General features: G+C 33.3%; 4 protein-coding genes across 4 annotated transcripts; 2 read left to right on the top strand and 2 right to left on the bottom strand.

Annotated features, from left to right (window-relative positions):
- Positions 1-380: 380 nt before the first annotated feature.
- On the top strand, positions 381-3,067 carry BX664DRAFT_338455 (B subunit of glutamyl-tRNA amidotransferase). The gene is made up of 13 exons (XM_051546440.1): positions 381-617; positions 671-747; positions 818-959; positions 1,028-1,122; positions 1,188-1,291; positions 1,399-1,483; positions 1,555-1,666; positions 1,769-1,941; positions 2,002-2,142; positions 2,206-2,243; positions 2,301-2,419; positions 2,518-2,672; positions 2,747-3,067. Exons 1-13 carry the CDS (start codon positions 461-463, stop codon positions 2,942-2,944), a joined length of 1,596 nt encoding a protein of 531 aa, XP_051398483.1. The 5' UTR covers positions 381-460; the 3' UTR covers positions 2,945-3,067.
- A 376-nt stretch (positions 3,068-3,443) lies between these two features.
- BX664DRAFT_360854 (anaphase-promoting complex subunit 5-domain-containing protein) lies at positions 3,444-7,283 on the bottom strand. The gene is made up of 18 exons (XM_051548199.1): positions 7,047-7,283; positions 6,861-6,977; positions 6,750-6,795; positions 6,648-6,682; positions 6,512-6,535; positions 6,091-6,409; positions 5,868-6,024; positions 5,722-5,811; positions 5,566-5,641; positions 5,423-5,490; positions 5,183-5,336; positions 4,991-5,114; positions 4,808-4,908; positions 4,604-4,737; positions 4,375-4,507; positions 4,200-4,298; positions 3,951-4,127; positions 3,444-3,881 (listed from the first exon to the last, which is right to left on the bottom strand). Exons 1-18 carry the CDS (start codon positions 7,224-7,226, stop codon positions 3,786-3,788), a joined length of 2,130 nt encoding a protein of 709 aa, XP_051398482.1. The 5' UTR covers positions 7,227-7,283; the 3' UTR covers positions 3,444-3,785.
- A 975-nt stretch (positions 7,284-8,258) lies between these two features.
- On the top strand, positions 8,259-9,274 carry BX664DRAFT_338450 (uncharacterized protein). Its single transcript, XM_051546439.1, has one exon. It carries the CDS (start codon positions 8,314-8,316, stop codon positions 9,154-9,156), a length of 843 nt encoding a protein of 280 aa, XP_051398481.1. The 5' UTR covers positions 8,259-8,313; the 3' UTR covers positions 9,157-9,274.
- Positions 9,275-10,619: 1,345 nt separating this feature from the next.
- Positions 10,620-13,472, bottom strand: BX664DRAFT_338449 (uncharacterized protein; the record flags this gene model as incomplete). Its single annotated transcript, XM_051546438.1, has 3 exons — positions 10,620-11,932; positions 12,012-12,504; positions 12,615-13,472. The coding sequence occupies 3 exons, from the start codon at positions 13,470-13,472 to the stop codon at positions 10,701-10,703; spliced, it is 2,583 nt and encodes an 860-aa protein (XP_051398480.1). The 3' UTR covers positions 10,620-10,700.
- Between the last annotated feature and the right edge of the window lie 1,609 nt (positions 13,473-15,081).

Below are 15,081 nucleotides of genomic sequence, written 5' to 3'. Positions count from 1 at the left end.
CAAGAAGAATAAAGCATCAACTAGTAAGAGAAAAAGCAAAAGTAAGGGAAATAATAAGAAGAAAGAGAAGAAAGAAGAAAGAAGAAATAAAATAAAAAAAAAAAAAAAAAAAGGAGGATGACTACAATAACAACGAATGAAATAAGTGGCTGGCTTTCATTTCCACCTATTTTGTTGTACCAACTTCCCCTTTGGTTGTCCAACTCGAACTTTAAAGAGGAGGGTTTTTTTTTTTCATTAACTTAACTGCGCTGATACTATCACTGATGTTTGAATAAAGTGTAGCCCAGACCAAACCTTAAATTTTTCATAATACAAAAGTAGTTATTTATGGATTGGTTGAAATCAGTTGTCGATCCATGGCTTGATTCTTTTCTTTTTTTTTTTTTTAAACCTCCGTTCAGAGTTTCGGATCCTTGACATTTTTTTGTTTCCCTTTCTTTTTCTCCTTATATTTCTAATGTTGCGGACGAGTCGTTATATAAAAACTAAAACACAATATTATATACTTCGAAAAGCGACTTTTGTAACTGCTAAACCAATCAAAGAAGGTTGGGAAGCTGTTATTGGTATAGAAGTACACGCTCAAATCAATACAAAGACAAAACTATTCTCAGGTAAAGGTACTTTAGTTATTTAATCAACTTAATTAATTATTTCTATCTTTTAGATACTCCAACTTCATTTAACGAACCAGTCAATTCAAATGTTTCTATTATTGATGCTGCCTTTCCTGGTGTTCAACCTGTAATCAACAACGAATGAAAAATAAAGAATGAAGACTAATAACAGTTTTACTTTTTTTTTTCATTGTTAGAGACTCAACCAACACGCCGTACAACTTGCTTTGAAAACTGCTTTGGCCTTGAAATCAAATATTCAAACGCGTTCTACTTTTGATCGTAAACATTACTTTTATCCAGACTTGCCACAAGGTTATCAGATCACTCAACAACGAGGTACGTTTCAAAAAAAAAAAAAAAAAGAAAGAAGGAAACTTCTAACTTTTTCTTTTTAATTGTTATAGAACCTATTGCACGTGGAGGTATCATTCGTTTGACTGAATTAGATGGATTGGATAAAAGTATTGACGTTGGTATTCATCAATTACAATTGGAACAAGTAAACTAAAGAATATCAGGTCATAAAAGGAATCTACTTACGTAATACTATTATCTTCTTTCTAGGATACCGGAAAAAGTATACATGATATGCGACCAGGATATACTTTATTAGATCTCAATAGAGCGGGTACTGGATTGATGGAAATTGTTACAAAACCTGATTTGAGGTAGGGAACCAAAAAAAAAAAAAAAAAAAAAAAAAAGAGGAAAGATCGTGTATCACTTGAATTTACCTTTTTTTTTTTTTTTTTTTTTTTTTTTTTTTTTTGAATAGATCATCTTTTCAAGCAGGATTGTTGGTCAAGAAGCTACAAGCCATTTTACGTTGTGTGGGATCATCTAAAGCCAATATGGAAGAAGTAAAATATTTTTTTAGAAAGGAATGGAGTTGGAAACCTACATAACTAAATGATTTTTTTTTTTTTGTTAGGGATCAATGCGATGTGACATCAATGTATCAGTACATAAAATGGGTGAACCCTTTGGAACTCGATGTGAACTGAAGAATTTAAATAGTGTGCGATTTTTATCTATGGCTATTGGTAAGTTTATTATTGGAATACTGATATAGGGATATTCTACTAACACTTCTGAATTGTGATATATATATATATATATATATATATATATATATTTGAAATTAGATGCTGAAATTGATCGACAAATTCATATACTAGAATCTGGTGGAATTATACAGGCCGAAACTAGAGGATTTGATGCAATCGCAAATAAAACTTTTAAATTAAGAGGAAAAGAATCAGCACCGGATTACAGATATATGCCTGAACCTGATCTACCTCCATTGTACTTGGATCAGGTAATCAAATACACAATCAAAATATCAATATCACTTTATAAGACTCAACTTTTGGTTTAGTATACTATAGATCAAGCAAGGTCAAGTTTACCGGAATTACCTGATCAATGTCGTAATCGTATTATGGAACAGTACAATATGGCTTTGAATGATGCCAACGTCTTATTAAATGAACCTGGTAGTCTTGATTTCTTTGAAAAGGTAGAATCAAAAAAAAAAAAAATACAATGAATTAATTGATCTTTTCTTTTTATTTCTCTGTAGGTTTCTCAAGGTAGAAATTCAAAAACGACATTGAACTGGTGAGTTCTTATTTTATATATGTAGATACATGGACTAACTATTTAATGATGTTATAGGACATTACATGAACTCTTTGGTCAATTAGCCGGAGAAAATATTTCATTTGAAAACAATCCGATTTCTACGCAACAACTAGGATCTTTGATTGATCTTGTTACTGATGGAACTATTACTGGTAAATATTATCAATATATAATGAAAAGCTTTCTATTCTAAAAAAAAAAAAAAAAAAAAAAAAAGAAAGAAACTTACTACTGTTTGTACTGATATTAGGTCCAACGGGAAAGAATGTTTTGAAGATCATGGTTCAAAACAAATCGAAATTGATGCCGAAAGAAATCGTTCAAGAAAAAGGATGGCTCCGTATTGGTGATGAAGATTCTTTAAAAACACTATGTGAAACTCTCATTGCAAAGAATCCAGAAAAGGTAATGGTATCCACCTTTTTTTTTTTTTTTTTGTCAGATACAGAACTGATTGGATATATTTTCTTTGTTGTTAGGCAAATACAATCAAACAAGGTGATCCAAAACTATTCAAATGGTTTATTGGACAGGTTATGAAGGATACCAAAGGTATGGCGGATCCAGTGGCTCTGAATCAAGTCTTATCGAATGCACTAGGTTGTCGATTAGAAGATATAGAGAAGAATCAAGGAACTAGTACGAAAAAATTGAAAAAGTCGAAAAAAACCAAATAGTCGATACAATCGATAGATAGAATTTTTAATGTAAATATATACATATATATAGTACTTTATATAGTGTAGTTTTGATAGATTGGTTTTTATGAATAAAATGTATAGATGATAGTAGATGGCTAGATGATCCAATAAGCATATCATTACAATTGCCTGTCACCCAATGTCAATAACCAAATATAGATTAATAGTTACATAGATTCTTGAATATTTTTACGGACTCTCAGCTTTCTCATCATGCATGATGATCGATAATGTAGTAATGGATGATGGTATCATGATAACAGACTTCAGATCTTTTTTTTGTTACATGTCATACTCCCGAAAAAAAAAAAAAAAGAACTTTCACATTCTAGACACAATCATCATCATCACCATTACACAATCGCCTATAGTTGTAAATAAATCATTAATGAACGACGGGCATTAAAATAATAATTGATTTCTCTTCGACTTTTGAGTTGTATGATATGATAATCTCAATATATGCATAATGAATCTTTGGTTCTAGATTATGCGCGGAAAATAGACATCAAATGATATGTTTCTCTATCCCACCTTTGATCATTTCCTACAGAGCATCCACAAAACAGAAATCTTCCAAGTATAATCAATATGTATTTATTGTCAAGTACTATCATCTCTAAATAACACTATTCTACTGATTCACAAAGAAAAACATTCATATGGAAGGAAAAGGATATCAAATGCAGTGGACGGACCCCGTGATGATTTATTGAAGGATCAAAGAGAAGCACAAATAAAAGAAAGAAGTAGGGGAAAAAAAAGCATCAAGTTAGTTTCCAACATTTTTCAAAACAAAACTGCACGCATGACATTTTCAGTAAAATATGGTATCATCACGATGGGATTTCAATGCCTTATTGTAAACAGAATTCATTTCATCTATCAATGGAGGTGATCCTAAGATCATGACCTGCAATAAAGAAAGAAGAAACAAGTTAGAATATTTATCATTTTTCTTGATTCGTTTCCATTGACTTACATTGGGTATACAGCATTCAAGTAAATATAAAGCCTTTTCAGTATCATTGGACAGTAATAGATACCCATTGGCAAGCTTAATTGTCGTACAGTAATAATTGAATGCATCATGTGCCTTCTTGCAAATCGTCAACGATTCTTGTAAAAGATTAATAGCAGTTTCCACTTGTTCATTGTCCTATGAATAATAATGATGATGGTCAGTTCTCTCGGTTTACAAATATGCTTAATTATCTTGTTATTTCCTTACGATATATATTTGAGCACGAAGAATGAGGTTTTTTGCTGATAGAGAGGCATGATCTGTTTCCTTGAAAGCTCGATGTGTTTCTTCCAAAATATGCAAGGCCTATTGGAGTGAATAAAGATTGAGTAATCCAGGCTTTTCACATAGTTTTTTTTTTTTTCTATTTTTTTCTCTTTACCGTTTCATAATCCTCTTGTGCAACACAAGTTTCGGCTTGTTCATGTAAAGCTTCCAAATAAGTTTGTCGTTTTCCAGGTTGTAACAGATTCAGTTGATTGATTTGACCTTCAACACTATCTTCTAGAGCATTGCTAATCATCATCCGGTAAGTGGGTTAGAACAAAAAAAAAAATATATATTATTAGTAATGGATCTCAAACAAAACAAACTTGAAAGAATACACTTACTTTTGATTCATATAGTCGTGGATTCTATTATAAGCCTGTTTCCATTCCAAGGACATGGCTGTTTGATCAGGGTATTCTTCAGCAAACTTGAGCAAAATATCTATCGCCTTCTCGTGATCACCTACTGAGAAAGACTAGAATAAGATAAAAATAGATGAATCAATAAAATGCTCGGTTCCTTTTTTTTTTTTTTTTTTGGTTTACCATGTTGGCAGTCAAAATGCATAATTTTCTCTTATCCTCTGCTGTTCCTTCATGTTCCTTCAACGCCATTTTGATAAATGTGTCAGCAAGCACCGAGTTACCTACATCAAATTAAAAGCATGATCAAATTTAAATGCCATATGTTTGTTGTGTGACCAAAATTAGTTTGTCTATAGGATTTACCATAATGTTTCCATGTCATATACTTAATCATATTGTAAGGTAAAGAGAGATAACCAATTCCATGGATGGATGGTTGAATGTTACATTGGAATAGTGTTTCAAACACCTTGTAAGGTAAGTCACCCTATTGTATCAGAAATGATTAAGTACCCACATCATCAAACATACATATGGTGCTATATATTGACTTACATGCTGAACCATATCTTGTACTTGAGATAATTTGTAGATGCTTTTAAAATAGATGCTGTTATCCATGTTGTTGGGGGTATCATTGTCAGCAATTTCCAAAGTATCGACAAGTAGATGTTGATCATCCAGTGAGCCTTTAACAAAGTAAATCCAGCTATATATATATATATATATAGTTGACAAAAGAAAAAAAAAACAGATGAATACTTAATAGTACATTTATCTATCTACATTGTTCACCTTTGTATTTCATTCAAACATTCTTCATCTTGATGTTCACGTGCTACCTTTACTGCCTCTTCCAATGCCTAAATAGGAAGAAAGAAAGTGTCAGCTTTTTTTTTTTTTTTTTTTTTTTTTTTTTTTGGCTCCAATTGACCTACATATAAAGATTGCCGAGTATGTCCAAATTTTGCTTCCAAGACACCAAGATTTAGTAATGCATAATGATACATTGGTCTATAGTATGAATAAATAAATCATATTAGTAATTGATACCTTTTTTTATTCTTTGACCCTAGATGATTGTCCTGACTTACGTTTCGCGAGGTAAAAAACAGTAATCAAAGTACATATGGAGACAGGAAACAGCACCTTCATAGTCAGCAGTACGGATATAATTCAAAAATCTATTAAGAACAATAAGATGAGTTTTATTTATTCTATTTCTTTTTCATTTTCTTACCTGACTTGATGGATCTTTGCTAAATCAGGAGCATGTTTTTGTAGATAATCTAAATATCGATGAAGTGATGCTGGAGGAATATCACTTGTACCAGTCTTTTCAATCAATTCAGCTTGATGATTCAAAAAGTTGTCCATTTGAGTATCAGATAACCACCCTATACAAAAATATATATATTATTATATTTGAAAGTTCTATCATCAGATCCATCTTAATTTATTACCTCCCAATTTGTAAGAATCATTTAAATGCAAGGGATCTTTTGCTTTATGTGATGACCGAGTAGATATACTTGATGATCCAATATCTTCCAATGATCCAGTTGGAGTAGACGTGTCCATCCATTTCCTTTTCTTGTTACTATCGCTTACGTCACGACCATACTTTTCATTCATCAACATTCTATCCAATTGACGATCGTCTGCTGTTTGAGTAACATATCCGCGATAAATTTCAAAGATTTCCGTCACTTGATCAATCGATGCTTGAAAATATTCAATGCGACATCGACGTACAAACATACCAAATACACTACCAGCGTCCTACGTTGTCATACATCCCACCCCCCCCCCCAAAAAAAAAAAGGATTGGAATAAGTAAATTTATTGAACCGGTATTCATAATTATCATAGAGTTATAATTACCAATACGGTCACATCTTCGCCAGTCTAACAAAAAAAAAAAAAAAAAAAAAAGAAAGAAAAAGAAAAGATGTTTGAATATTCACAAAAAAAAAAAAATATAGGGGCATACATGTAGTTGATTTCATGTTTTACTTACTTCGTCAACCTTTTCTACCAGAACGCTTTCAAGTCCTTTGGAATTCAAACAACGAAGAAAAAAAAAAGAATGAGATCTAAATCATCACAAATATAGACTTACGATTCATAAAGTGAGTGAGTTCGTCAGGATGCTTAATGTCAAGAAGCTAACAAAAAAGAAAAAAAAAAGAGATTAAAGTTCCAGTACACTATTTGAGATATATAAAGTTACCTTTTTTTGAAAGGATTTAAGGACACCAGCACCAATATTATTGGGAGGATCATCAAAAGTCAATATGGCTCTATAGACATCCTGTAAGCTAGGTTCTTGGTAGGCATCTTTGTATTCCTATGATTTATAAATGTAAGTAAAGAAAAAGCAAATCAAAATACTAACATGATATATATTTTTTTTTACCAATAAAGTTTGAACCATATAAGTTACAGCCTTGGGTACTATGGCAGTAGGGAACATTTGGAAGTGACAGAATTCATATATCATACTTGTCAATACAATCTTGAAAGGAGTAATGAATCGAGTTCGTCTAATAGTTTCAGAGAGCAAACTATTATCTCTTTCTGTCAAGGCACGTTTCATGTGTGTTTAAATGAGAAAAAAAAAAAAAGAGAAAGCTCGTGTGGACTAATAAAAAAAAAAAAAAAAAAAAAGAGAGAGGGAGAGAGAGAGGAAGGAAAAAAAAGGTCAAAATTGCATTGTTTGGTCCTAAGAAATCAAAGTAAACGTGAGCGGGCGCTCTTTAAATTTATTGAAAAGAAGAAGAATATATATATAAAATCATTATCGAAAAAAAAAAAAAAAGACTGGAAAATAAAGAATTACGATTATATGCAAAAGATATAAAGAAACAAAAAAAGAATTTTAAAAAAAAAAAATGAAGAAGAAAATTCAATTTTTCGAAGAAGATGAAATGAATCTTTGTGTCTTCTCCACAACACCTGAAATAGTATTTCCTATACATCCGAATGCAAGTGAAGGATCTCTTGTATGCATAATCATGGACCCGGTCATTTGTAACTTATCACCAATAGTTTTCAGTGATTTTTTGATTGTGCCATCATGATGGTCTGTAATTATGTCTTTTTCTTTATAAGACGGTGGAGGACTGGATGATTCTTGATGTGGAAACATTATAATGATGATATTATAGAAAATATTGAACAAACAAAACAATGAGATCTTGATCCTTTATATATTCTGAGCTGGGCCTTTTATGACCGTTGCCTAATTTGGACGTTTATGGCCGATATCTCTCCGCAAATTGAGACCATCATTTGACCCAAAAAAAAAAAAAAAAAAAAAGAACAAAGAGAATAAGATTTGAAAGATAAGTTTATAGATCGTGTCTTTAGTCAATTTGAATGTTTAAAGTTTGTTTATAACCAGCTGATAAATCCGTGTAGCAAAAGTGATACGCTTCCTTATATAAAGAAAAAAAAATGGAAGCTTAAGGTTTGCTTTTTTTTTTTTTTTTTTTTTTTTTTTTTACATGCGGGCTGTAAGGTTGATTCAATCAAGGGTAAAAAAATCAAAAGAGGAACGCGGAGAATGAAAAGAAGATTATTTAAAGCATTGAAATGTTTATTTTGATTTCTTGTTTCTTTTCCTCTTTTTTTTTTTTTTGTTTTTCAATTGTTTATAAATAAATCTATTTCTCATATATAAAATGGTTGACTTTTTATCTTCTCCCGTTTTATTTCCATCTGATATGGATTCATCTAAACTCTCTGCTGGTCCTACTTTCAAATTACCTGAACCTGCAAACTGGTCTGATTACGATTATTACAACACAACGACTGATAAGTCAATGATCAATTTAACTGACTTGATTCGATTGGAACCTATTGAAGAAAATGATTTGATGCACGTTTATGCGCCTTTTCTTCCTTTAAATCACACTTCTACTACTGTTCTTCAAAAGGCAAAACTTGGTTCTCAATCTCAACGTCTCACGCTACTTGCTTTAGCTCAATCTATGGTGAATGCATACAAACTTCCTTCTATTGAATTGAATCATGAACAACAACTTTTAAGGGCAAATTTACGTGGTGCTTTAGATGCGGTGGAAAATGATATGCAACAGAACGCAACTGATTGTTTATTCCCATCACATCATCGTTCTCTTCACTCTTGTGATGATGATAACAGCGATCAATGGTCCTGGCGCGAAGAACTTATGGATGTCCCTGATTTGGTATATTCAAATTGCTCCTCTCCTTCCTCACATTCTTTAGTTAATGATCAATGTCATTCTACTCCTATACTCTTGGAAAGTGGCCTTTCATCCCATATGATCATTGACGATGATGTTGATAATGATGAAGATGATGAAAGTGGTGCTCAACAATCTCTTACAACTGCCATCATGGAACAACCAACTTGTTTATCACCTGTCAAGAACAAGAAGAAAACGAAATCACTCAAGAAATGGATGATCAAGATCAAGAAAGCTGCTACCAAATCTATGGTTGATACAGGGTCCAAGGTACGCAGATGGGTCAAGAATTAATTCGTTTGTGTATTCTCCCCTTCTTTTTTTTTTTTTTTGTATATAGTAGTAGTAGTTTGGTAGTGGTTTTTTTTATATAGTTTTGATATTTATTATTTAGTGTATATATCTTTCTTTTATTTTTTTCGATGATCAAGGAAACGTACAGGCTATGCTTTCCCAACTTATCAGACTTTTTTTCCCTTAAAAAAAACTTCTTTTTTTGTCTCAAATAAAATTATTAATCATTATCCATATTATTTTTGTAAAAAAGAACAATAGTGATGATAACGATAATGGTAATAATGATGGTTGGAAAGGGCGGTGATGATGTAGAAATGTGGCTGAACATGATGATTGATCAACGTGATGTGATGTTCTTTCCTATAATGGGAGGTTGATAATATTATGTGGGCTATTTGATTAGCAAATTTGTACATAATATGTCAAGTCTGTGTGTTTTCCATATTCATTGAGTATGTTTGACAATGATTACCACTGATTATGTACGACCATGCGGTAGCGATATGGATACAATTCATACTTTGAAAAAAAACACGCCTACATGCGTTCCCCACCACAATAAATAAGGTTTCAGATGGAAAACAGTAACCATAGCATGGCAACTCTCAGTGCGGTATTTGAACCTGCTTATTGTTTTTAGATTTCCATAAAAAGTCTTCCAGTGAATGAAAAGCATCATTGTTCATCAACGGCATGACAATAATCATGCTATTTGATAATGATGGATAAAAACAATAATAAACAAATGACGCTATGTTTCCAAAAAAAAAAAAAGTGGGAAGCATTCTTTATTGTTATTTCTTTTTCTGAAGTCGATATTTTCCTTTTTCAACCCATACGTCAACATGATGTTGTCATCCTACTTTACAGCAAACTGATTGAATGATTTTTTGTAACGTTGTACATTGATGACCGTGCTTAATACCAAATGTGTATACTTTTCTTTTTATTTTCCTGTTATGAACTAAAAAAAAATAAAATCGAATGACTTTTTGGTTCATTTCTAGGAGACGACGATCTCTTGCCTTTTTAGGATAAACCTTTTTTTTTTTTTTTTTTTTGCTTGAAATTTTCTTGCCATAGACTTAGTTTATTCATCCATAGAATAGGAGGCATTTTTATAGAACATCATTGTTGTAAACATCTTTTGAAAATATGCTTGTCATATGAAGCAATCCCTTTCAGTATGTAGTGAACATCCTTGTTCGATTTTACTGTACCATTGGATTCCTTTTGAAGAAAAGGAAGCAACCAAAACGTTTACTCTATAAGATAAAGAACCTTTTCTCTATCGTCCCACACTACACTATCAACTACAGTATGTTCACAACAAAACAAAAAAATTCAAATTAATTAATCATCATTGATCAAAAAAAAAAAAAAAAAAAAAGGAAGAAGAAACGAAATATAATGCATCTACATTTTATTGATTTTGTCTTGGTAGTTTTTTTTTTCTTTTTTTTTTTTTTAAAAAAAATGAATATCAAAAAATAAAGAAAATGATATAGGGTATTTGATATGAGTGGAGAGAGAGAGAGAGTTCATTGTACTAATCTAAAATGAATATCGTCACATACTTGTTTGAGCACTAAAGTCGTATCCGAGTCAGCAGTATGATCAAGGAATCCAAGGTTCATTGTACTGTCCAAAAATGAATTCAGTAGTTGTTGATCCAAGGTCATCAAAGAGTGGATATAGTGAACAAGAACAGCAACACACCAAGCCATACCTAGTTCAGAGAATTCGTTTTTTTTAAACAACGGAGAGAGTAGCATACCAAACGAATCACTGACCCCTAAAGCTGTTGAATAAAGACCACAGATATAATTGATTTGTTGTATTTCGCCTACTTTTTGAAGTCCTCGATCTGATCCTGTCGATGCATCCATCATCATACTGTCCAGTTTTTCCAAAGTTTGTTCATTGTAAATATACCATAATGGTCGACCTAATTGCCAAGCCAAGTTCAAAAGATCCGCATGTGTATGTTGTTGATCCAGTTTCTTCAATACTGCCCAGCGATAAGCCAAATATAATCCATGGGGTATTCTATCGCGTTTTTGTCGTACTGAGCCAACAAGTGAGAGATGATCATTGGTGATGATATTCCATGCTTGGGAATTCCTTATATCCTTCTTATGTTCCAAATCCATAATCATATCAATAAATTCCGGTTGAAGAGGTTTGAGGGCTAATCCAGTTGTCAATTCATGCTTGAGAAGTAATAGCGTTCCAGTAATGTGATATTGCTCTTGGTACATGAGAAATTCCATTAAGGTTCGCCACACTGCTATTAATAAAGGTTTCTTGGCCGCATTGCTTCTTGTCTTGCTGCAAAAATGTTTCATCATTTCCACTTGAATAAGCGTCACCGTGCCTTGTTCAATCCCAGTTAACTTGTTCTCATCCTTTTCCAACACACTCCAATCAGTCACAAACAGTGTATTCTTATAATCTTCAGGCGGTTGGTCAGTGTTGGTTTGTCGTTGTCGATGGAACCAATGTTTTCTGCTGTTATCGAATGGTAAAGACTTGAATACGTAGTGGTAGACAATCAAGAGCCATAGATAGCATACATCATGATCAAGAAGATAGACATGTTCAGGAATATCTTGCATGGATAAACGAATAGAGGGTAAGTGAGCTATAGATTCATATAATTGTTTCACATTGGATGCTGGTAGAAGATGACCAAGAATACCGGTTAATCCATCTTTTCGGAGACATCGAAGTAAAATTTCAGTTGTTGCATCTGATACACTTTCCAAAGTACCTAAAAGTAAAAAAAAAAAAAAAAAAAAAGAGATATATTAATAACCTAGTAAAGATTGACTTTTTTTTTCCCCTCTTACCATTGAAGTTTGCATTTTTTCTTGATGATGATATAAGTTTCAAAAGTTCAATGATCAAAAGATTTCGTTTAACGTCATCAGATGTTGAGCGAATCATTGTCCAATGAATATCGATTGAGAGATGATGATGTTGAAGAGCTTGCGTACAAATATCTGCCAATTTTCTTGATCGACCATAACGATAAAGTGCCAATTCAGTGTAAAGAACCCAAATCAACTCATTGTCTTGATAAGTATTTGCCAGTTGAAGTGTTTGCTCTATTGCCTTGTCCAAAATTATATGATGATCTTCCGAAATAGCTTCTCCAGGTCCCAATGAATCTATGGCTAGTTTGGTTTGAATGGAGATTTGATTGATAATAGAGGCTACTTGTTTCTTGCATTCCATTGGCCAGCTTGCGATAAATGATGGTTCTTCGTCTTCCCATATGGTGTAGAAGAGACTTTCATAATATTGGTCGTTTTTACGTTTCTCCATTCCATTTGAATCCAGCTTCATAAAAGAAATATCATAAACAGAAAACAACAAACAATATTAGTAAAAAAAAAAAAAAAAAAAGCGAGTTGATATATCTATATATATTTATATATTCATGTACATACCAACTGATTCCTTCTAGGTCGGATAGAATCCAATGTAAATGTGATATCGCCTATAGTAACCAATTGATTCAGACGGGCCATTTGACGAGGAGGTGGTAATGGAAGAGGTAAGGGTAAATGATGACCAAGCTTCACAGGCACATCTCGTTTGTAAACCATTCGGATACGAATCATACTACACATGTTCTGAATATAGGCAGCGACTTCCATTCCTTGCTGTAACGGTGTGATCTTGGTAAGTGACTTCGGCTTTGGTGTAGTCCTAACTATGGGATATAAAGGACGTGGGAGTGATCTGGGAACAAAAGTATTCATTTCCGTAGTTTTCGCATTTTCAGTGTATGATGTTGAAGCTCCAGCATAACTGATCGAGGTGTTTGACTGTAATCTTGGGAAATCAGAGTCATAATCATTGCTTTGCACCGGTATATTGATGTTTGACTTTTGACGTTTTCGGGAGGATTGTTTCAATTCAAAATCAGGGTGTACATTCACCTTTCTGGATCGGTTTTCGTAAACTGTTGGGACAAGTTCAACATGGGGAGTAATAATATGACGTTCTCTTTCAGAAAATGGTGGTAGTGGTGATGAAATTGGAGCAAGAATTGGGTGTCGTGCCGGTGTAATTGTCGGTCCTTTTTGCTGAATTCGTACTGGCAAGTTCGAAGTAACTTTCTGTTGTTGTTGTTGTTGTTTTTGTTGTTTACGTTGCTGTGGTATCTGCTGTTGTTGTCGTTGTTGCGTTTGCCGATGTTGAGATATATCCGATTTATTTCCATTTTTCAACCGGTCGATATATTTCAATAATTTCTGTCGTTCTTCATTGATCCATTCCATTTGATCATCAATATCTGCCATCTTCGGTTTGAGTTCTGCTATTCGTGTATCATACTTTCGCTTTTCCATTTCGTATTGTGATTGTTCTTCTTCAATTTGAGTTTCATCATCACTGTTGCCAGATTCCTCATTTTCTGTACCATCGTTGCCGTCACTGTTACTGTCTGCGGTCAAGTCAATTATCATAGTATTGTTGTTGTCTGGTGACTTGCTGTTGACCAATGATGATGATCTTTTGTATTGCAAATGATAACAATAGTAATAGATTAGTAACCAAAAACTCTTTCCATTCCCTTTCCATTCTATTTTTCATATCTTACTCGATCAATGGAATGGCTGTTTTTTCTTCAGTAGGATCAATAGTTGGTATCTTGGGCTGATTGAGTTGAAGATTGCGCTGTTGTGAACCAATTGTAATTGTTGACTGTGAATGTGATGCAGATTGTTGTCTAAGATCTCTAAGAGCAGTGTTTGTTGTCGGTATTTTAGATATGGATGGAGACCGTGTAACTGAAGTTTGTTTTGCAGGGCTAGTTGGTAAAGATCGTGCTTGATTTGAAGGACCTGTTGGTAAAGAATGTGATTGCCTTGCTGGACCGGTTGGTAAAGAATGTGATTGACTTGCTGGACCGGTTGGTAAAGGATGTGATTGTCTTGCTGGACCGGTTGGTAGAGGTGGCGAATGGCTAGCTGGACCGGTTGGAAGAGGTTGTGATTGTCTTGCTGGACCTGTTGGTAAAGATTGTGTTTGACTTGCTGGGCCAGTTGGTAAAAGTTCTGTTTTCTTTTCTATTGGTACATCTCGAGTTTGCATGTTGCTACTGTCACCACTACTACTAGTTTTTCCTACTGTGACAGATGTCCCTACTATTGATGGCGTTGGTTTTTTTGTTTCTACTGGAAGTATGACTTCATTTGATTGTGTATCTTTAGGTTGAGTTTCTGGCGTAGTAGGGGTGCTTGACTGTTGTAGAGAAGGTGAAACCACTGCTTTCGTCGTTTGTCCTTGTCGAGCAGCGATTCGAGCTTTCAAAATGTTGATTGCCTCGTGTAATCCAGCTCCATAAGCGGTTTGAGAAGGTTGATTATTAGAAAGTCGAGGAGAAGAAGTTCCAGGAGAAGAATATGAATTGGTTTCAAATGGACCATACAAAGATTCAATCTCTTGATCGTAGTCTGAAGTTTCCAAGTTGATAATAAAGGGAGAGAATTCATCGCTACCTAGTGTAGCAAATTGAGTTGGTTGAGTTCTCGAAGTTGTGAACGGTGTTGTAGCTTCTGATGAAGACCTTGTTGTTGATGACATGGGTGATATACCGTTTCTACGATCCAAAGGATCCATATTCAAGATAAAGGTGATAAAAAAAAAAAAAATAAGATATATGAAAAGAAAAAAAAAAAAATGAAAAAAAAAAAACGCGGAGGATGAATACTTCTTCCTTTTTGGACAAGAAAAAAAAATCAAAACCAAGTCACCGGTTAACACTAGCTTTATACTTTTCTTTTCAAATCGATTAAGATATGATCATATAAATATATATGCTGCCAATTAGAATCGCTACGATAAATTCTGACCTGTAATTGAACTTGCATATGTTTATTGACTGATCAATGTGTTGGCCTTCACTGG

This window comes from Halteromyces radiatus, assembly GCF_025201355.1.
Source record: "Halteromyces radiatus strain CBS 162.75 chromosome Unknown BX664scaffold_6, whole genome shotgun sequence".
Lineage (NCBI taxonomy): Eukaryota > Fungi > Mucoromycota > Mucoromycetes > Mucorales > Cunninghamellaceae > Halteromyces > Halteromyces radiatus.
This window is presented reverse-complemented; position numbering and strand designations above follow the sequence as displayed.